At 39.1% G+C, this 22980-nt stretch overlaps 1 protein-coding gene across 1 annotated transcript in view; it reads right to left on the reverse strand.

Annotated features, from left to right (window-relative positions):
* The window catches only part of LOC121597266, a 98449-nt gene that overhangs the window by 12550 nt on the left and 62919 nt on the right, over positions 1–22980 (reverse strand). The window contains exon 6 of the mRNA XM_041922904.1: positions 15217–15431. Coding sequence (XP_041778838.1) covers positions 15217–15431 — 215 coding nt within the window. The remainder of the gene's footprint in view (positions 1–15216; positions 15432–22980) is intronic.

Below are 22980 nucleotides of genomic sequence, written 5' to 3' on the forward strand. Positions count from 1 at the left end.
GTCCGTGAACGGCCGAACGCCTTACAGATTGTCTTGATTGGCACGTTCTCACGATAAAGCCCCTGAATGTGTTTTCGCTCCTCTGGTGTGCAGTGCTTTCCGCGACCCATGATGATTTTGTGGAATTTTTCAACAGCAACCTTTCACCTTGACCACTGATGGAAGAATGAAGCTCAACACGATTTGGCTCTCCTTTTATACTGCCGCAAACGCTGCCGGCACTCAAAACTCAGATAAGTAGCGCACCAAAAATGAGAGTATAAAAGGCATAATTCGACTATTGCAAATTCAGTACGCCTCGAACTGTTGGCGATGACACACCTAGTGCACGCAAAAAAAAAACACACAATTTTTTTTTCCTATTTTTATGTCCACCAGTGTATCTACGAGTAGATCGAAGTGTTTTAAAAAATCAGCTCCGATAATATGCGAATCTACATCTGCTATTGTAAATGGCCATGTGAATGATTGGTTAAGACCGATGTCTAGGGTTAAGTTTTTTGTGCCGCACGTACCGATTGAGCTGCCGTTTGCAGCGAAGAGTTTTCTGGCTGGCATCGTCCTTCATTCTGGTTCATTCTGTCCTTGTTGGATGGTGGTATGACGGAAATCTCGGCGCCGGTGTCGATCAGGAATCTGTTGTTGGTTCTGCTGTCGTTCACATAGATGCGCTCGATTACTTCGGCCTTACGGGGTTCAGCTTGATGCTGGTGCTGGTGGTGTTTAGCGTGGTGCTTGCTTGTAGTGGGTGAGCTGTCGCTGTTGCGCTGCTGCGGTGAGGATGCGTTATAGCTGGTGCTCACGGTCTCGGCTGGGTTGATGAGAGTGTCTCGGCCAAGATGAGTGTGAGAGTGTAGAGAGAAACGCACTACTTTTTTCGGGAGTAAACCGGTAGATGCTCGTCGAAAAAAATACACTTAGTGTTTGTGTCATTAGAGTGCTCTTTCTCACACTTCTCTGCCTTGTTTCCATGGCGATAGTGGAACCAACAGATCCAGCGGCGCGGTGCGCGTGATGGTGTGCGTGATCGCATGGCGCTAAGTTCGTTGCCCCCATGGTTGGCTAGACGGATGGCGCTGTCTGGATCGAGAACTTCTATGTGTGTTGCTATCTGCATACGAATATCGATCAGCTGTTAGGACTTCATCTAGTCGGCGAGAGAGTGCATCGATACGGGCTTCTAAACTGCAGGCTGCGGCAGGAGTGTTGATCTCATTAACTGTGCAAATGGCATTGCTAGGCGCTTCGAGGATTTTATCCGCTACGCTGGCTTGATCATCAAGCGATGCGGATGGCATTGCAGCGATGATGGAACGAACGGTGGTTGGCAAGCGCGTAACCAAATATTAGATAGGATGCTATCGGAACATCCTTCTCCTCCCATTCTGCGCATCTCGGAAAGCAGCATACTCGGTTTCCGGTCGCCTAGCGAAACGCCCGAGAGTAAGCTTGTAAGGCGTTGGTTTTCCGACGGCAGAAAAAAATCGATGACCGATTTTTTATGGTAAAGTATCTATCAGCCAAGGTCGACTTGTTGCATTTTGCAATGGCGGCGTGAAAAAATTTTGCGCGGGTACCGAGTGCAACGATCACTGCGTTAAACTTGTGCTTATCGGAAGCAACGTTGTTAACGTAAAATGCCGCTTCTAAGCAAACGAACCATGTTTCCACATCTTCGGAGTCGAATTCGGGAAAGCGTATTTTGGCGTACGAGCTCGCGATCTCTGCCTCTTCTAGTTTCGGCTGTCGGATAATAGGCGCTGGCTGTAGCGGTGCAGGCGAATGCTGGGCTGCCATCGCTGGCGCAACCATCACCGGTGCTGGTGCGGGGTCGGTCATTGTCCTTACACTCGCGATTCTTATATAGCGAAACACTGAACTTGTTAACGCGACGCGCGGAATATTTTCGATCCGTATAAAATCGATGGCACTTCGCGGAAGTAGAGTACGCGGTCGAACACTCGCGGCGATAAATTACACGGTTGTAATTTTTGCGATCGAAACTAAACTTTTTCGGTTTTCGCGTTCGGGGTCACCAGTTATAGGGTTATGCGTGTCAACTACTATCTACTTCGGATGTACGGAATGACTTCTACTCACGTCTGGTTCGCTTCGCGGTCGAAATGAAAGAGAGCGTTTATATTTTATTTCCGATGCACGGTAGTGCAGTTATCCGGTTCGGTACGATTACCGAATTAAGCCGATTGCTTGCATGCGGTGTAACGCAAGTGTGGTGTAACGCAGGTGTGGTGTATTAGCGCAACTATAGTGTGGTGCAGCTTGCGTGCGAGGTACGCCACAATTTCACTAGTCAAAGGCTCCATAACGGTCTTGATGCTTTCGGCTACTGTTGTAATTGCCGCCTGGAAGCCAGATTGCATGGCTGCATCTTTTACGAACTTGGTGCGCGGATTCATAAATACGTTGTTGCAGCCAACACAGCACCAGTGTATTTGTTTATATTCCGAAATGCGCTGGAACAGATCAGCAGGAACCGAAGTGCAGCGCTGATGAAATGGAGAGTCGCACAGGCAGCAGCTGATAGATGCCTCCGCAATTTCCATGGTGCAGGCGTTGCAAATACGGGCCATTCTGCGGGAACGATGCAGGTTGTCGTTGCAGCAACAAGAGCGATGGCGGTCAGGACGCGCGAACTCAGATGCGATCCGAAAAACGAAATTTACGGGAGTATTTTGGGTCAGCAGAGACAAACGCACTATTGAACGATAATGGAACCGTGTTCCAAAATACTGTGATTATACAGAAACCGGAAAATAGTATGATAAACAGCGCGATTTTCAAGAAAATACGAATATCGAAAGTGTTTACGGATTCGAATTGTATGTATGAGGTTGACAATCGTTTAACGTGTTCGAAAAATAGTGTTACGGTGTTGAGCTGACTTGAGAAACCCTGTAAATGCTCACCAAAATGGATGCAATGCGGCTGATATTTTTAAAATGCTTAACGTACATCGCTCAACAGTGTATAGTATAATCAAAAAATATGAAACCAACTTTGTGGTTGAGGCTGCTAAACGTGGAGGTATTAGGGAGAAAAAAATCAGTGCAGATATTGGCGAAAAAATAAGAGAATGGATAGATGAAGATTGCGCCATAACTTTACAAAAGCTGGTAGAAAAAGTATTCGAGGAATTTTCTATTCGTGTGAGTAAGCCTACTGTAGCAAGGGAAATCAAGAGTTTTCATTATTCCTTCAAGAGAATTCAAAAAATACCCGAACGTAGGAATAATCCGCAAACCGTAGAGATTCGCAGAGCTTACGCATTAAATTTTTATGCGTTGACCGGCAGATTTCTGATACGAATGTGATATTTGTTGACGAGGTGGGCTTATGTATCAGCATGAGAGCAAGTAGAGGTAGATCGGCTGTTGGAACGCCAGCAGTTAAAGTAGTATCACAAATACGCACTCGCAATGTTTCCATAATATGTGCTATGAATAGATCAGGAATTCAAATGTACAAAACAGCAGAAAGAGCAGTAAATCGTGATTCCTTTTTGGAATTTATTAGAGATTTGAAGAGTAAGTTAAGCGCAACATACGAAGGACGAATAATCTACGTTATGGATACGTAGCTTTTCTTAAGTGTTATGAAATACGCTATCAAATAGAAGACGATGGAGATGAAGTTCGATACCTTCCACCTTATTCGCCGTTCTTAAATCCTATTGAGAACTTATTTAGTAAGTGGAAAGAAATCACTAAAAGGGCAAACGCAAAAAACGATGCAGAACTTATTGAGGCCATTGAGAGAGGAGCTTCATTAATTACTTCTAGTGACTGTGAAGGTTATATCAGAAATATGTGGACATATCTTCATCGGTGCCTTAACAGTGAGGAAATATACGATTAGCTCCTTTGTTTTTATTATTGAATTACCAATACATCGTGTGAAGTGATGAAAAAATGTTATTATTTTATAATTCGTTGAAATAAAAGACAAGAATTATTTGGAACAAGAATTTCCATGATTATTAAATACAAATGTGGTTACTTATTATTTAGGACGAGCAGCATCAGCTATAAAATTTGAAAATATTTGTCTTTCATACTAACTAAAATATTTCACTATTTTGAAATAACCTTTACTCGGTTGGGCTATCCTTACAGCACAATAAATTGAAGTTTGATACAAGACTAAACCATTTCTAATTTTAGCAAAATTATCAAATTTAATTTAATTTAAAAAAAAAACCATATCACTGTGAACATTTTTAAAGTAAAAAAATGTATTCGATGTTATGAATTTTTTTCTTTAAAAAATCCTGTCAACTTTCAGAAGCTTAAACATAAAAACGGTAGTGATTTGAACCAATTCATGTACAGTTATAGAAACTGCATTAATTTATTTAATTTTCGTCAAAATATTCCATCGATATTGGATAACGCAATCAAAAGTTATAACCCTCCAAAGTCGAAGGCTACCTGGATAGCCTAGTAGCATGGAATATGATGTTTTTTTGGTTGGCAGTGACAGTGACAGGTTATATATGACCTCCGTACATTTTTTGTGTGGTATATTTTAATCAAAGAAAACCGACTGTATTATGCATTTACAAACATTACGATAGCCTTAAAAGCAAAAATAATAAATAATTAAATACATAAAATATATAATATTTTGCATGAAGGATTGAAGTTCGCTGTATAAACTACTTGCATGACATGTCATCCAGCATACATTTTCCAGATTCGAGTTGGGATTTCATTCTATCCGGCCCGCGAAAGGTTTTGACTGATTTTGAAAAATGGGAAGAAACTATTCGTATACAAATTGCTAAATATCTTTTAGAATAGCTTTTTATGCCAACGAACTCTTTCAACTTTAATTAAAGTACTATGGAATGGCAGGTCTTGACCGACAACGGTTGTTGAGCCAAAAGAAGAAGAAGACTATGGAATGATCAACTCAAGATCAATATCCCCGCAACTTTTACGTAATAAAATGCCTTTTTTCGGCTAGCTGTAGAAAAAACTAGGAGAGACAATTTCTTTACATTTACATCATTTGAAAGGTCGTAAATGTATTTGCACAAATTTATCTCAGACTTTGCGAGTTGCCTTTCGTCAGTTATCCCGAATTTTCACCATGATGGACAAAGGGATCCTAAGTTTCTCGACAAATTTTTAGAGAAAAGCTTTTCCATCATGTTGGTGCAGAAAAATTCAATGGAACACATGTTACGGATGTTGTACCAGTTTGCAGGTTTATTATCCAAATTCTGCCAAAATTAACCTAAAATGAAAGCAGTGAGTTTTGGCGTCATTGTTTGCCGCTGCGAAGCCAGTGGACGCGATTTTTGCTTCCTGATATAAACATATGTTCATGTTTCTCAAGAACTATTTCACTGTTTAGCGGGTTGTATCGATCTCCCGATCCAGATAACGCAGTAATGTAGACACTTGTCCCTCTGTCTTCATTTTTTGCATCTTTTGGAACCTCAAAAATGAACCTGGGCTTTCTTACGATGCTTTGATGGTTGCCGAATAGTGCCAAGATGTTGGCGACCAAAACGCCGTAACGTTCTATGCGACGACAAACTTCTGTACTAAGTATATTTAAGACGCTACGGGGTGTTATTCGTTGATCGCGCACGCTTCTAAGTTGGTTGGTTCCCATTTTTGGCCATCATGGTTAGAGTTCGATTGATAGAGGTGTTAAGGTGAGGTGACTGATAGAGGTTTACTATTGTCTCATGGGATACTACCATTCAAGTGCAAATAACATTTTGTTAAAGCGGTTAAGATAACCCTTGATAAACCCATAAATTTGTCAAATACAATGTTTTAAATATAGTAAATAGCTCCATACATTTTCACGCGATAAATTTTGTATGTTGTTTTATTCGTTCTTCTCAATTTCAAACAAATCAGTTGATTTCGCTTCAAACTATTTGAGCGATATTTTCGATCGTATTTGAAAGCAAAAGCGAACATTTAAAACCCCCGTCGATTCCACACTGTTGCTGTTTATGAGTTCAACGATTGTCAAAGTGCTTTATCATAAGGAATCAGTTATCAATCTATTTGACATGGCATTACTTGTCCATACAGCATTTTAAGAATTACTGACTCCACCTTTGCTTCGATATTTGTTTAGCCGTTACGACTTTTGTATCATCCCCGGAATATCCGCAATATTTTTTGCAGCGTGAAAGGATGGGTCTTCAAGAAGCGATATTGATCCTATTTTTGTTATTTTTGACTAATCACATTTTTGGCCATCTATTGCCGATTCTCAAATGATTAAAGATTACAATTAGTTTTTAAAGCAGGTATCATCAATTTTGAACCATGCTTAGATGATATAATTACAGAAAAACAACGTTGTAAGTTTAAATTGTAATAATTTAAGCACAATGATAAAAAACCGCATTCTCCTGGCCCGCGGCACTTGATCATTCACTTAATTTGGCCCTTTACCTCAAAAGTTTGCCGACCGCTGGTTTAACTTGTTCTAGAAATAGTGTTACGATGTTGAATTGGCTTGAGAAACCCTGTATTACAGGGTACGTCGGGATCATCATAATGCCATAAGAGTCCAGTTTCGTAGCGGCCACCCTTGAGCTTGGTTTCTTGCTCCAGTATAGCAATAGCTATTTTTGTTATTTTTTGACTAATCACATTTTTGGCCATCTATTGCCGATTCTCAAATGATTAAAGATTACAATTAGTTTTTTAAAGCAGGTATCATCAATTTTGAACCATGCTTAGATGATATAATTACAGAAAAACAACGTTGTAAGTTTAAATTGTAATAATTTAATCACAATGATAAAAAACCGCATTCTCCTGGCCCGCGGCACTTGATCATTCACTTTATTTGGCCCTTTACCTCAAAAGTTTGCCGACCGCTGGTTTAACGTGTTCTAGAAATAGTGTTACGATGTTGAGTTGGCTTGAGAAACCCTGTATTACAGGGTACGTCGGGATCATCATAATGCCATAAGAGTCCAGTTTCGTAGCGGCCACCCTTGAGCTTGGTTTTTTGCTCCAGTATAGCAAGAGCTCGCTCATTGTCCTTAGACTGCATGTTGTTGGTGGGTTTTCAGCGCATTGGGAGAGGTTGCTTTGCTTCCGTCCACATTGGACGGGGTGGAAGAAGAGTCAGACTTTTCGGATTGGTCAATTTGTTCGTACAGTAACGGACAAAAAGATAGGGCTTTTTTTTTTCAACGCACCAACGCACGCAACGACACCAACCTGTCCAACGCACCACCCGTTTGGACAGTTGTGTGTGTGTGTGTGTGTGTGTGTGTGTGTGTGTGTGTGTGTGTGTGTGTGTGTGTGTGTGTGTGTGTGTGTGTGTGTGTGTGTGTGTGTGTGTGTGTGTGTGTGTGTGTGTGTGTGTGTGTGTGTGTGTGTGTGTGTGTGTGTGTGTGTGTGTGTGTGTGTGTGTGTGTGTGTGTGTGTGTGTGTGTGTGTGTGTGTGTGTGTGTGTGTGTGTGTGTGTGTGTGTGTGTGTGTGTGTGTGTGTGTGTGTGTGTGTGTGTGTGTGTGTGTGTGTGTGTGTGTGTGTGTGTGTGTGTGTTAGAAAGATAGTGTGTTTTTTATGTTCTTGCGTTATCTTCGAGTGCGCGGGTTTGTGTCTGAAGAAACGTAGCTTGACATGATGTCATATTACGTCGAAAGTTTCTCATAATGGGGCACTTCACGATTCTAGTCAGTTTTTAGTATGGAGTTTGACAGTTGGAGGCTACAATCATGTTTACTCCATTCAAAACCACACACTAAACTAGCCAGCAATTTTCAGTTTAGATTTATATTTGTTCAAATAAGCTTTCTGGAGGCTTAACGAATACTCTAAACACTTTTAAATTCTTCATTCAGAAACAGAAGCGATAAAAATCAGCCTTCTTAATGCATACATCTGGGGATAAGCCCGCTTGTCTATTATAGCCACTTAGATTGCTGCTCGAAAACTGCTACACAATGCAAACAGATGACAGGCTGAAATTTCAGCCTACGAACTAATAACGGAAACCGGCCCAATGTGTGTTATCATGTGAAACAGCGTGCGTTCACACTTGGATAAAAGCTAAAGTTTGTATCGACAGCAGCGCTTGTTCCTCGGACGAGAACGCAGGAGTGCTGATTGATGAATGTGCATGCGACAGCGATGCGAAATGGAAACGCGCACAATAGCAATGAACTCGGCATTCCCTCACAGGTGTTTCTCCAGTGCACGCCATTGAAAGGCCTGCGTACATCTCTGCGTTGAACCTCGTGTGTGCATGGCAAATTTTGTGCGTGCATTGAGCAAGCGCGCTGGTGTTCTTTTCAATGGGCGTTTTGTTTCATGAGTGCGGCAGTATTCTGTACTCGATTTGAATGGGTAGACGCTCACTGGCTTACTCACAGATAGTTGTTATCCAAACGCTTTTTTCGCTGCTCGACAACGATGTGATTCATCGCGTATAAAAGCAGAACGCAAGCAGTGCACGGCATTAGTCGTGTCCAAGTTTTTAACCAGTGCGTTCTTGACGGTCCAAGCAAGCAATGTTAGTAACAATGGGTCGAGGTAAACATTGTACCGATTATCAGCGCCATATCATAAAGCGAATGGTGGCTGCTGTTATTAAACGCAAAACGATCGAATTCGTGATGGAACGATCGCGCACTTTTGTGGCAAACGCGCTTCGGACAACCGAAACGCGCAAGTCACCCGGACGTCCTCGGAAGATCACGGCGAAGGTAGAGCGTAAGATTGTTAATATATCGATGAAAAATTGGCCCGTATCGTATTAGAAAACATGACTCGATTGCGATCGAAGCTCAATTGTCGATCAAAATCGAAATCGACTCGAAATAGGTATCGCATACGATTTGTCGATTTGGATCGAGAAAACGTAAACGGTCTTGTCGAGCAGTTTGTCTTGTGCTTCTTTCGTTTGTTTACATTTATGCATGCAGTAAAGAGAGTTGATGCAGACTGGTGAAATTTTTGCATTTGATGAGAAACAGTTTTGTGTTTATGTTGTTTGAGTTATGTTTTGATATTCTATGTTGTCTTTTTGTATGTGAATTAGGAGCGACGGAACAGCTGGATATATATGCATATATATATATATATATATATATATATATATATATATATATATATATATATATATATATATATATATATATATATATATATATATATATATATATATTATATATATATATATATATATATATATATATATATTAATATATATATATATATATAATATATATATATATATATATATATATATATATATATATATATATATATATATATATATATATATATATATAAGTCGAAAAAATAGTAGAAATGGAATGCGAACAATGTGCAATATCATATTTTTATAGTTTAATCTTACATACATGGGCACAAAAACACAAAATGGATTGAAGCAAAATTGATCATTTTAAAAATCGTATATTTTAAGTACGTATTTGGGAATGGATCTAAACATGTTGTATATGTATTAGCGGCACCATTTTTTTTTTAATCCACTGCACATCATTACGTTATTCAATGAACACGTTTTTGAGGTTACTACTGAAAAATAATAATCAAAAAACTGTACATTTGTACTCTGTCAACAGAGGCATGGAACGTATCAGTTTGAAAATTAAAAAAATTGCGTGACTTGGCTCAAAAATAGCCTCATCGATATTTAACAGTTCTTCAAAGTACAGTAAGAACTGTCCAGGAAGTTACAAGGTTAACACATGTGTTAACAACACCACAAATGCATTAACGCATAAGAACAATAGAAGTTATGGTTGTTGCAACGTGTAGAGTTTGAAAATAATTCGAAATTTGAGGACATCCGGTAGATTTTACCGGGCCTTAACTAGTAAGCACGTTTAAAGACTTGTTACTTGAGACTTTGACGCTTATTAGACTGTCTGTTCAAACTTAAATTGGAGTTTTGATGGCTGGCTTTAATCAACGTGTAAATGCAATCTTAAGCACGTTTCAAAACTTGTTATTTGAGACTAAGGTATTAATATCAATTGATCCTATTAAATGCATATTAAGTCTTGGACGAAGGGAACTTGAAACAGGCTATACAGGTTGTACATGAAATACGCTATTACGATAAACGTTGATAAGCCGAGTATTTCTAACATCTTCATAAATTGTATTCTGGGATTTTCAGCCTAACAATATTTAATTTTATTTTCCTTTTGCTTGTAGTGGGTGGTTTTATCCCCTGCAAAGATTATTCGATGTATTTATAATTTTATTAATTAATAAAAATGGATAAAACTGAGAAAATGACAAACAAAGGATTTCTCACGATTTATTGGTCAGTGCCCATTTTTTTTTGGTGCGTTCCCACGATTTTTTTGGTCCCTTTGTGAGGGATACCAGTAGATTTGTTATTGTCTCTGTAAAGCGTGTAAGGGAGGGAGGATCATCTAAGGGTAGTGTGGATGTCATTTCTATTTAATATTTTTCCCAGTCAGCCTCCTCATATTTGCGCTATGGCATATTATATATATATATATATATATATATATATATATATATATATATATATATATATATATATATATATATATATATATATATAATATATATATATGGGCATATATATATATATATATATATATATATATATATATATATATATATATATATATATATATATATATATATATATATATATATATATATATATATATATATATATATGCCATATATATATATATATATATATATATATATATATATATATATATATATATATATATATAATATGCCATAGCGCACACACACACACACACACACACAAGCAAATACAAACCACACATAAACCTGTCCAAACGGATGAATGGTGCAGTGCTTATCCTCCGGAAAAGAAACCTCTCTCCCTCCCAAAAAACCACTTTATAAAAAATCCCCCATCTCTCATCCCTACCCCTTCATTCTCCGATCCCCGCAACTCCGAGGAAGAGGAGTATGTTTCTACAAACATATCCGCAATAGCTGTTAAAATATCTTCACCAATAGAATCCTCAATTGTTAGTCTGTACATTCCCTCATCTCTATCTCCTTCTATTGTTGCTCAGGAGATGGAAACTCTGTTACCACAGTCAATGCCCAACATTCTAACTGGGGTAATCCTGGATCTAATACTCGTGGCCATATGCTATAGGACTATTTTAATACCTGTAGCATAGAGGCACTAGTGGACAAGATACTATTTTAGATTTTTGTGCTCTCTCCTCTTCTATAGCTTCAAGTTTTTCTGTTTCCATACACAACGATATCCATGGTAGTTATCACCACCCACTTTTTGTTCGTACCCATCAACTAACCCACAGCCTGCAAAACGTCCCAGGTGGAAATATGAGGAGGCTGACTGGGAAAAATATAAAATAGAAATGACATCCACACTACCCTTAGATGATCCTCCCTCCCTTACACGCTTTACAGAGACAATAACAAATCTACTGGTATCCCTCACAAAGGGACCAAAAAATCGTGGGAACGCACCAAAAAAACATGGGCACTGACCAATAAATCGTGAGAAATCCTTTGTTTGTCATTTTCTCAGTTTTATCCATTTTTATTAATTAATAAAATTATAAATACATCGAATAATCTTTGCAGGGGATAAAACCACCCACTACAAGCAAAAGGAAAATAAAATTAAATATTGTTAGGCTGAAAATCCCAGAATACAATTTATGAAGATGTTAGAAATACTCGGCTTATCAACGTTTATCGTTAATAGCGTATTTCATGTACAACCTGTATAGCCTGTTTCAAGTTCCCTTCGTCCAAGACTTAATATGCATTTAATAGGATCAATTGATATTAATACCTTAGTCTCAAATAACAAGTTTTGAAACGTGCTTAAGATTGCATTTACACGTTGATTAAAGCCAGCCATCAAAACTCCAATTTAAGTTTGAACAGACAGTCTAATAAGCGTCAAAGTCTCAAGTAACAAGTCTTTAAACGTGCTTACTAGTTAAGGCCCGGTAAAATCTACCGGATGTCCTCAAATTTCGAATTATTTTCAAACTCTACACGTTGCAACAACCATAACTTCTATTTGTTCTTATGCGTTAATGCATTTGTGGTGTTGTTAACACATGTGTTAACCTTGTAACTTCCTGGACAGTTCTTACTGTACTTTGAAGAACTGTTAAATATCGATGAGGCTATTTTTGAGCCAAGTCACGCAATTTTTTAATTTTCAAACTGATACGTTCCATGCCTCTGTTGACAGAGTACAAATGTACAGTTTTTTGATTATTATTTTTCAGTAGTAACCTCAAAAACGTGTTCATTGAATAACGTAATGATGTGCAGTGGATTAAAAAAATATGGTGCCGCTAATACATATACAACATGTTTAGATCCATTCCCAAATACGTACTTAAAATATACGATTTTTAAAATGATCAATTTTGCTTCAATCCATTTTGTGTTTTTTGTGCCCATGTATGTAAGATTAAACTATAAAAATATGATATTGCACATTGTTCGCATTCCATTTCTACTATTTTTTTCGACTTATATTTCATACGTTAGGTAATAAGTAATAGATGCTTAGAATATTTTGAATGTAGTTTTTCCCTTTCTTAAATTTCAAAAAAGTTTCCAAAAACGCCGTCAAAATTTTATTTTATCATCCTGAAAATGGTTTTGAAGTATTGAATGGAATTGGTATTTGTGTATAAGACAATTGTTATTGTTGCGCCAAATATCAAATTTCAACAGTGAACATATACCCACATATAACCATTCCAAATGTGTAGTTTGAATATTCCGATCTATACTGTTATAGAAAAGAATGGTTCAACACTGTTATAACCTTTCTTGATCAATTAACTAAATTCGCGTTTACTTGCAAACTACTTTATTTACTCTTCCAGCCCCACATTTTTCAGATTTTGATTCTAATTTGACGTGTCCTTAATTATAACGTGGTTGTTCTTAATCAACACCATAGTACGGTGATTGCATCACATGGTAGATATAGCCATCACTCAGAATCTTTTCAGCCCTCTTGGGCACGTTACAGTAAGCATAGTTTTATTGTGGATCATTCTGCAGTTGATACTGATCCAGCTGAATGCAGTGCGCACGGTTGTCTCACCTAGCGCGCAGTATGTTGCAGTCATGTTGCGCAATGAACCACATCTCCCTTAAGTGCTTTGTTCCGGAAGGACATCCTCAAATAAGTAGTTCTTCCCGCACGCGAGCAAATCGTTACAAATTCAATTTTAACTTTCAAGCCATGAACATCCGTCGCTTTCTTGCTCGGAATTTTAGCAAGGCTTTTTAGTATAATGGGGCGGTATTTTTAGCATATTTTTTTAGTAGATTTGGGGCGGTCCCGTGGTACGTGATGGTCAACTCGAACGACTCAATAACATGCCCGTCATGGGTTCAAGCCCATGGACCGTCCTCCCGTAGCAAGGATTGACTATCCGGCTACGTGGTAATGAATTAAGTCTCGAAAGCCAATACAGGCCGGCATGTCCGCGTAGGACATTACGTCTAATAGAAGAAGATTTGAGGGACTGTACATGTTCGACGTCCTGGGTATAGCAACCCGTTTTACAGGATATGCTGTACCACACTTATCTGCCGATGACGACGGTGTATGTAGTATTCGAGGTGCTTAAGCACCAATAATGAGTATGATTGGCTTTATTAATGATTGAATGAGTTGGAATATCAACCATTACACAATTGAGCTATTATGCATAGTTTTCAAACATGTTTTTTAAATATTGCCTTGAATATCTTGATTTACAATGGGAAGGGGAAGGGGAGATGGGACACGTTATCATCCGGTGGCTATTTTGCAACATTATTTATTAAAAAAAAATCATTAAAGCCAATACCATGTGTATTTAAATCGGTTTGTGTAAACAAAAAATCTAAGTAACCATTGCCCTCATTACCTGCGGGCTGGCAGTGTGGCATGGAGCAAGTCCATTCGCAGCAACGCGCGTTGCTAAGAGAGCTCTGCTCTCACTGAATGTTTACTTTCACGTCATTGTGGCGATTTTCGATTTTATATATAGTGAGAAGAATGCGTTTACAGGTTGATTAAAGCCAGCCATCAAAACTCCAATTTTAGTTTTAACAGACAGTCTTATAAGCAACTTCAGAACATTTTAAAGGTTTAAAAACTTTAAGACTGTTAAGCATGTTCAAAAGACTTGTTAAAACTATATGGCTCAGTATACTCATAGTAAAGAATGCCTTAAGACATGTTTAAGAGTAAAAGGTATGGGAAATGTTTCTTGGGAGACGTGCTGAGAAAAAATAAACACAACCAAAAATGCCAATCCCGTTTGGTACCCAATTCCTAGTGTTCAAGGAAAGAAAATCGGTTCTCCGTCAAGGCTGAAGCCCCTACAAGCTTCAGCTCTTTTTCACCGGTTGTTTTCCGCGAGGTGGAAGCCTTACAGCCCTCCACTCTTCTTCTCATCCCTATTGGGGCAGTGCAGTCTCCAACAGGCGTGGTAAACTCAAATTGAGGTGGCATGATGGCGTGGAGGCGTCCGCCATTAAGGCCGGGATAACGGACTGGCAGACGAAGGCGTGAGACCGTGAGCGGTTTCGGACACTCTTGAGGCAGGCCAAGACCGCAAAGCGGTTATAGCGCCGGATAAGTAAGTCAGTAAGAATTGTGTTTAGTGGAAGGCTCAACGTTAGTTTGTGGTTTGAGGGACACAACTTGAGCGAGAATGAGCAAATTGTTGATTTGCGCTCTGTTTATGTAGTTGGGTAAGGTGCGTTGGAGTAGATCTTAAAATGTTTTAAAATGTAGCTTGATGTCTCGCTGTGAAAACAACGAACGACGTAAAAGGATATCTAAGTTTGTTTTTTTTCCCACACGCACTACACTAGAGCTAACAACTCTTGAAACGCCTAACACTAGCAACACTCTCCTGCACTGCACTGATCACGGGGGTATACATTTCGGAACAGTCGAGGAGCGCGAGGTAGAACACGTCTGCACTCTTCGGCTGTCACGAGAAGAATGATTAGTTTTCAGTTAATTATTGATTACCCATAGCAGGATAGTTACTCCTACTTAGGAAGCAAGGTCCTTTTGGGGCTTGAATTCATGACGGACATATTGTTAAATCGTAGGAGTTGACGATTGTACCACGAGACCGGCCAAGCCTACACGTTATCCGTAGAGTAATGTATTGAGTATAAGGTTCTACTTACGTTTAATTAACGAGGTCTTATAGTCAGCGTACTGCTCCCCCGGCTCCACGTGTGCTGGAATTGTTGCTAAACAGGTGATTTCTATCCGACCCACATTGTTAGTTAAAGCCTCTGTTATGCGGATAGATAGTTGACTGTATGAGGCAAAAACTCTGTGACTTTTACGTGCTTCGCCCTCATTGACATGCCGTCGGTATTTGTGGTCATACATAGGACTGCAGAGAAAAGAGGATGAAAAAATATATTTTTAATTACGTTCGGTTTATGATGTCATTGTTAAACATTAATCTGTTTCTATCGTTCAAAAGAGTTGTTGTTGTTGTTTTATTTTTTTACGAGGCTTTTTAGCATTAGCCTCTCGTAATTTATAGTTCAGAATTCACTAATACTATTTGAGATAAAAAAAAAGAATTAGAGGTTAAAAAAAAAGAAGAAAAAAAAATACAATAGTTCTTATGGTAATGGTGAAAGGTGAAAATGTTTGTTAATTCTAATCCTTTTTTCATATCAGTTATGTTTTTATAAATATTTTTTTTTTTCAATTAGCTACACTTGTTTGTATAGATTAGTGTCCTTTAAAAAATTCAAAAGTTTTTCCATTTCCTTGTAATTGTTGGAAAGTACAATATCCAAGTGCTCTCCAAGTCTGTGTTTCTTCCTTTCTGCGGAATATCCAAAACAATTCATTAAAATATGTTCCACCGTTGTATCACATCCACAAAATTGGCAGATTAACGGTGATTCCTTTTAAGTACGTACGTATGTGTAAGTCTGGTGTGTCCAATTCTCAATCTTGTTACCACTCTTTGATCGCTGTGATCTAGTGGATCGTTCCAAGGTGCCGTGGTTTGTTTTATTTTTTTAAGGTTGGTAATCGGTGATTTGTTCCAAATGTTTTGCCAGCTCTGATTTATTAACCCTTTCCACCACAATGATGCATCACTCCTAGAGATAGTTCCATCTACATGATCTTTTATCATCCTACCTTCATTCGCAAGACGGTCAGCTACTTCGTTTCCTGCGATTCCTTATGTCCTGGTATCCAACAGAATTCGATTGACCTGTCTTTTGATAGTGATTCGATAGTTTGTATGTAGGGGTTTCGTAAGGATCCTTTCTCTAATGCTTTCAGAACACTAGCGCTATCTGTGAAAATAACGTTAGGTCTGTCATTTACGGTCGCTTCTTCAGTTGCTATCATAATAGCAATAGCCTCTGCTGAGAATATTGATGTGTTCTCCGGAAGTTTAATACTACAGCGAGCATTTGGCGATGTTATGCCACAGCCCGCAGAACTGTTGTAGACCGAGCCATCAGTATAAATTTTGTTATATATTTTATATTTGTTGGCGATGAGCATTTGATAGTTTTGTACTATTTGTTGTTCGTGATTGCTTAGTTTTTGCAATGTCCAGTCGATTGTGGGGATTTTGTCGTACCAAGGTCTAGTCGAACAGCATATGAGTTTAGCTATGTTGGGCATGCTGTGACCTGTTAGTTGCTTTAACACCTTGTTAGCTCTATCTACAAAAGAACTTGCTGCGATTCCTTTTTCAATGAGTCTGCCAGCTAGATTTACTATTTTAAGGACTACAACATGATCGAGAGGTAATTGGCCACTTTCACAAAGTACTGCGGTGTTTGGGCTAGTGATAAAAGCTCCTGTAATTTTTTTCAGAGCAGAGTGGTACATTGGGGCTAGCTTGCAGCCAAAGTTGGCATCGCCCATGGTAATGAATTCAATGCCATACAATAATTTTGGAACAAACCAACTGTTAAAAATAGTGAGAAGTGTGCGTCTTGCCGATCTCTTACTTCCACAACCTAACATATGAAGAATATTTAATCTGCTTTTGATCATTTTTTTAACGTAGAGAAAGTGTTGTCGAAATTTTAACCTTGAGTCAATGATAACCCCTAAAATTTTGACTGCTCTTGCGTTTGGAATTATATCTGATTTAATTTTTATAGGTTTAGTGTTCGTTTGTGTGATTTATTGCATATATGTAGAATTTTACTTTTTGTTGTTGATAGATCATGACCTGTCAAGCAACACCAATGATGAAGTTTATTGAGTGCTTTTTGTAGTTTGGTTCTATTTTTTGTTTCTGATTTGTCTGAAGTAATTAGTATTATGTCATCAGCATAAATGAATGTGTCTATATCAGTAGGTATCGTTCGTAATAAAGACTCCATGCTTATTAGAAAAAGCGTAGGTGATAATATAGCACCTTGAGGGACACCGTTCTCCAAAACCTTGATATTAGAGGTATTTGATCCAATCAGTACTTTACAGGTCCGGTCTGTTAGGAAGCTTTTTATAAAGCGTGGTAAACTTCCTCCAAATCCCCATTTCTTCAATTGCTCAAGGATCGCCGGACGCCAGGTACGATCGAAGGCCTTTGATAGGTCAACTACTGCACAATCAGTGTAATAATTTTTATTTTTGGCCTCAGTGAGAACGTTTTCTAAACAGGCAAAATAAGTCTCTGTACCACGGCCGATTCTGTAAGCGTGCTATTTGTCACTCAACAGATTTCTGCTCTCTAGCTCCTGAATTAGTCGTCGATTGACTAAACGTTCCAGGACTTTACTCATACAACACAGCAAAGAGATTGGTCGATAACTGTCTACACTTAAGCTGTCTTTTTCTGCCTTAGGAATTGGGACGATCAGACTAGTTTTCCAATTATTTGGAATTTCACCTGTCCTCCATATGTTGTTATATATTTGTAGAAGGCAGTGTAATGCACGCTCAGGAAGCTGCTTGAGGAGTGGATAACCGATATCGTCTATACCCGCAGAGTTTCCTCTACATTTTCTCAAAGCCCAGCTTAGTTCTTCTGTGGAAAATGGATTGTTATACGATTGATTATTTGTATCATCAAATGATATGGATGATATAGTTTTAGATTTGTGGCGTTGAATGAAGGTAGCTGAGTATTTGGAAGTTGCAGATGCCTCATAGAAATGTTGTGCAAAATGTTCTGCAATGCAGGATGGAGAAGTGATTGGTTCGTTGTTGTTCAACAGTGTTGGAAATGAGAACTGACTATTTCCTGTCAAATTTTTCACCTTACTCCAAACTTCTTTGCATGAAAGAGATGGGTCAATGCTTGTGACGAATTTTTCCCAACTTACTTTTTTTGCTTTTTCTATTTCAATTTTGGCTATCTGGTTTGCTTCTTGGTACTTCAAAGCTAGATATGAAGTATTCGGGTTGTTACTGATAGTGCTGGCTTCCTCAATTTCCGAAGAGCTTTTCTTCGTGCTGTTATTGCTTTTTCAACCGAGTCATTCCACCATGGTACCGACTTTTTGGGAATTTTGCCTGACGTTCGTGGGATGCTTAGTTCTGCTGCCTTAAGAATAATACTGCAAAAACTATCAACCGAAAGCAGTGTCGACCCATCAATAGCGCTGTCGATAAGAAAACGATAACTAGACCAATCGGCCTCATTATATTTCCAACGTGGTCGCAACTTTGGCCGCGTATCCTCATGCTTATCAAAAATGAGGATGGGGAAGTGATCACTACCGTGCAAATCCTCCTCTACAACCAAACTGAATTGTTCAGTGGAACAAGATGACACAACGCAATGATCAATGCATGATCCTGTGCCGTCGCTTGGAGATATGCGAGTGGGTGACGAATTTTTTATTACTTGTAAATTGTTCAGATCAAAAAGGTTATGGAGAATTTTTCCTCTAGTGTTAGTTCGTGTATTACTCCAATACGTGTTAGAAGCATTTAAATCGCCTACAAGTAGTATTGGGCCATTTATTTGGTTAAGAGTTTGTGTTAAGTATAAAGAAAGTTCGTTTGTGGGGTGTATTTTATTAGGGAAGTATGCAGAAACTATGGTGATATCAAATAGTACTTTTGTAGAGATAGCTATTAGTGGAAGGTCGGATGAGATGTTAAGTTGTGTGTGCGAAATGTTCTTTCTAACACCTAGACACACGCTGTGTTGAAGTGTTGGTTTGTTATGAAATCTCCACGTGTAATTGTTCAGTGGACTATGGTGTAGAGTATTAGGCATATGGTTTGTTTCTTGAAGAGCGATAAAAGAAGGATTATGTTTGTTGATTAATATTTTAAGTTCGTCAATATTTTGTTCATGCCTCTGATATTCCAAGAAATAATATATGGAGAAATATCTATATTATTATTTTTTGAATCGAATTGAAAATCAAAGGAAGAAATAGCAATCATTATTATCAAAGGCTGATCAGTTAAATTTTAAATTAGTCCGTTTTGCGATTTTTCGGGCGTCTAGTTGTTTCGGTTTGACAAAATCAGAGCTGTTTTCGTCCGTATTCGGTATAGTTTTGTCGCTGTGTTGTTCGTCTGTGGATGAGTATGAGTCAACTTTGCGTTTCTTTATCGGTTTATCGTAAGCATTGTCTCCGTTATCAGTATCCATCTGCGTGTTAAGGTTGCTTGCAAGGTTTACGGTGTGTGCGTGGGATCGAGTCGGTGCAGTATTTTCGTTATCTGAGCTGTCGATGGGTTCGGATGTAGTGTTGGTATTAGTTTTTGATTTGATTGTTTGCAGATACATGTGTTTGAGCTTGTCATTATCTTTTTGCAGTTTGTCATTAGCTTTCAAAAAGCTGTCCATTTTTTCTTCGAGTTGAGCTACTTTTTTTTTCAAATCCGCTATAATTTGATCTTTCACAGATTCTTGTTGTGCGTTTTGTATTCTCTCGTTTACCGAATGGGCTCTTTTGTTTTCAAAGACGGATTTGGCCTCTGTATAAGAGATGCTGTTGTCGATTTTAATTTTGATTATCATTTGTTCGTTTATGTACGTTGGGCAGGATCTACTAAGTGAAGCATGGCTACCCGAGCAGTTTTTGCATTTGATGGGAGAAGAGCAGACTCCGTGTTCTTTTTCACCGCAATTTACGCAACAGGTTTCATGATTACATCTATTTTTTGTGTGGCCTATGATGAGACATTGTGTGCAAATCATTGGTCGAGGATAATATGTTCGGGTTTTTACAACCAAACATCCTACCCGTATTTCATGTGGGACTTGAACAGCGTCGATTTTTAAAAGGAAAGAGTTAGTTGGTTTAATTTCACCATTTTCCTTACGCAAAAAACGCTTCACTGACACTACTTTTTGTTCCTTCATTTCCGATAGGATATCATCGTCTGAAAGACCTTCTAAGCTGTTACAACGATAACGCACTGAACACTGTTTAAGTATGGGTGCGCTATAATATTCACACTGGTACCGTCGATGAGTTTTGATAAGCTTTGAAGCTTTTCAAATTGAGCTTCTGGTTCTGGTTCGGCTTCTGGTTTTCACTAGATATTTCGAACCTTTGTCGATTGGCTTGCAGGGTTCAATATTCCCGGCGTGGTTGGTTAGACTTTTTTCAATTATGAATGGATTTTTCGGTAAAACAGACTTCTCGTTGGGACTCAGAACAAGGTATAATAATTCTCCCAGTCTATCTTCTCCATCCATCCATATAGGTGCCTGTCTACCTCTAATATTTGGTGGAGTTATGGGATAGTCCCCCCAGGCAGTGCCTGGTCCTCCCATGGTGTTAAATCGTTTGAAATCCTTTTTAGATAAAGTGTTTCTACTTACAATATCAATTAGAAAGAGAAAAAAAAACCTGTTTCAGCACTTGCTTGTGCGCGCCACGAGAGGCAGCGCTGTTTAAGCGAGAGAAATATATACTCTTCATCTTCCAGTTTCCAGGTGAGTGTCTCTTTCTCTCACAAAAAAAAAAAACAGCAAAGGAGGTCGTTGCTTCAAACTAACGATAGCTGATAACACTGTGTATTTCTCTCAGTAGAGTCTCTCGTAAACACGTCCGATCGGCTCCGAGTATCGCACAGAACTGTCGTTCAAAAGAGGGCTAGAAGATCGTATTCGCAATATAAAATGTTTACTGTTGTGCGAGAAATTTTAATGCTAGATACAGGGTTTCGAATCATATAAGGGAATAGTTCAATCACTTAGGGGAATGTTGCAAATCGGTAAGGGAATGTTGCAAGCAAGCTGTGGAAATTTGCAATCATATAGGGGAGTGTTGCAATCGATTAGGGGAATTTTGCAAACGTACTGTGGAGCTGTCATCGGACTGTGGGTGCCGGTGTAAAAAGCTTCGAATTTATACTGATGATGCTTTTTTAAAAACATCATTTGGAGTTGGTTTCGTGTGGAATTCAGCTGTACACACGATAAACTAAATAAACCCTGCTTCCGAGCCATGATTGAACATGATAAGTTACTAAGATCGACGAAAATATGTTGAGGTATTGGCCGGTCTGGTGGTACAGTCGTCAACTCGTACGACTAACAACATGCCCGTCATGGGTTCAAGTCCCGAATAGACCGTGCCCCCACACGTAGTACAGATTATCCTGCTATGGTAACAATAAGTCACTGAAAGCCAAACTCACTTCACTAGTGGATACAGGCAGGCCTTTGCCGACAGCGGTTGTTGTGCCAAAGAAGAAGAAGAAGATATTCGAACCGTGCCCTAAAGATCTAATTTGTAGGATTCCGCTGTACCAGGTAAACCGCTTGAATTCATCGCGTTTAAACTTATTGTTTAAAATTAGTTCTCATTCCGAAGAAAAAGTATATGCTCTTGATGGTTGAAGATTATGAAAACTTTGTGAAATGTCAACTCGTCCTTTTAACTGTTCTAATCGAGCCAATCATTAGGGGCCATCTATAAATTACGTAACGCTAAAATTGGGATTTTTCGACCCCCTCCCCCCTATCGTAACAAAACGTAACGTTGGAGGAGACCCCCCTTCCAAAATTACGTAACGCATGATCGAACACCCCCCCCTTAATTTGGTTTTGCATCAACAAATACAAACTTGCACTTGCACTTGCCTATCTTTCGCTACCACTACTTTCAACACTCGACCCCTTGGCCAGCGGCTCCTCGGAATCAACGCATCAGAAATCAACGTATTCCCTAGCTTCACAAACTGACCTGACAGAACCTCGCGCGACCGTCAAAAAGCGTTTAAAATTTTTTTCCTGCCAGCCAGGACCCTCGGTACATGGCTTTGAAAACGAAACCGTACTAGTCTTTACTGGCTCAAGACTAACTCCTTTTCCTCTATCTTGCCAGCCTATGTTTGGCACTACCGCACCAGGCCCGTACACTATCCAGCCGAGCCTAGTTTTGGCTGCTATTGGTTCGCCTATTCGTCCTTCGGCAACGTTCTGCTCCCGTCCCAGATGGCAGTTGTCCATACCGATCAGTAGCCTTGGTCGTACGTGATCGTACGAAGTAAGCGGCAGACCTCCCAGATGATCGTATCTGATTAGCAAATCCGTAACGCACAAGGATTGCGCAGGAAGCGCAAGGCTCGCGACTGTATGTGCTTTACTGATCTGAAACGTTTTCCCGCCTAAGGCAGATACCTGCAGCGACACCTGCATAGAGTCTGGCTCTTCTCGTCGAGTACCGCCCGTCCATTTAAGACACAAGGGTCGATGTTGCCCTTCCAGTCCAAGCTCGTGAACGAGATCGTGTTCGACAAACGTCGCGGACGATCCGTCGTCGAGGAATGCGAACGTTTGAATCACACTATTTTTTCCGGATGATCGAGGCAGCCGAATTATTCAACTAATCTTGATTGACAGCACCGCACGACTGTTGTTTACCAACAATAATATACAGGTCAATGCGTTTAGCGTAGAATGACATATAACTGTTTGAATTTTGTTGACGGTAAGATTGAAAACTACAGTCTTTACCTGAGACACACGG

This window comes from Anopheles merus, chromosome X (assembly GCF_017562075.2).
Source record: "Anopheles merus strain MAF chromosome X, AmerM5.1, whole genome shotgun sequence".
NCBI lineage: Eukaryota > Metazoa > Arthropoda > Insecta > Diptera > Culicidae > Anopheles > Anopheles merus.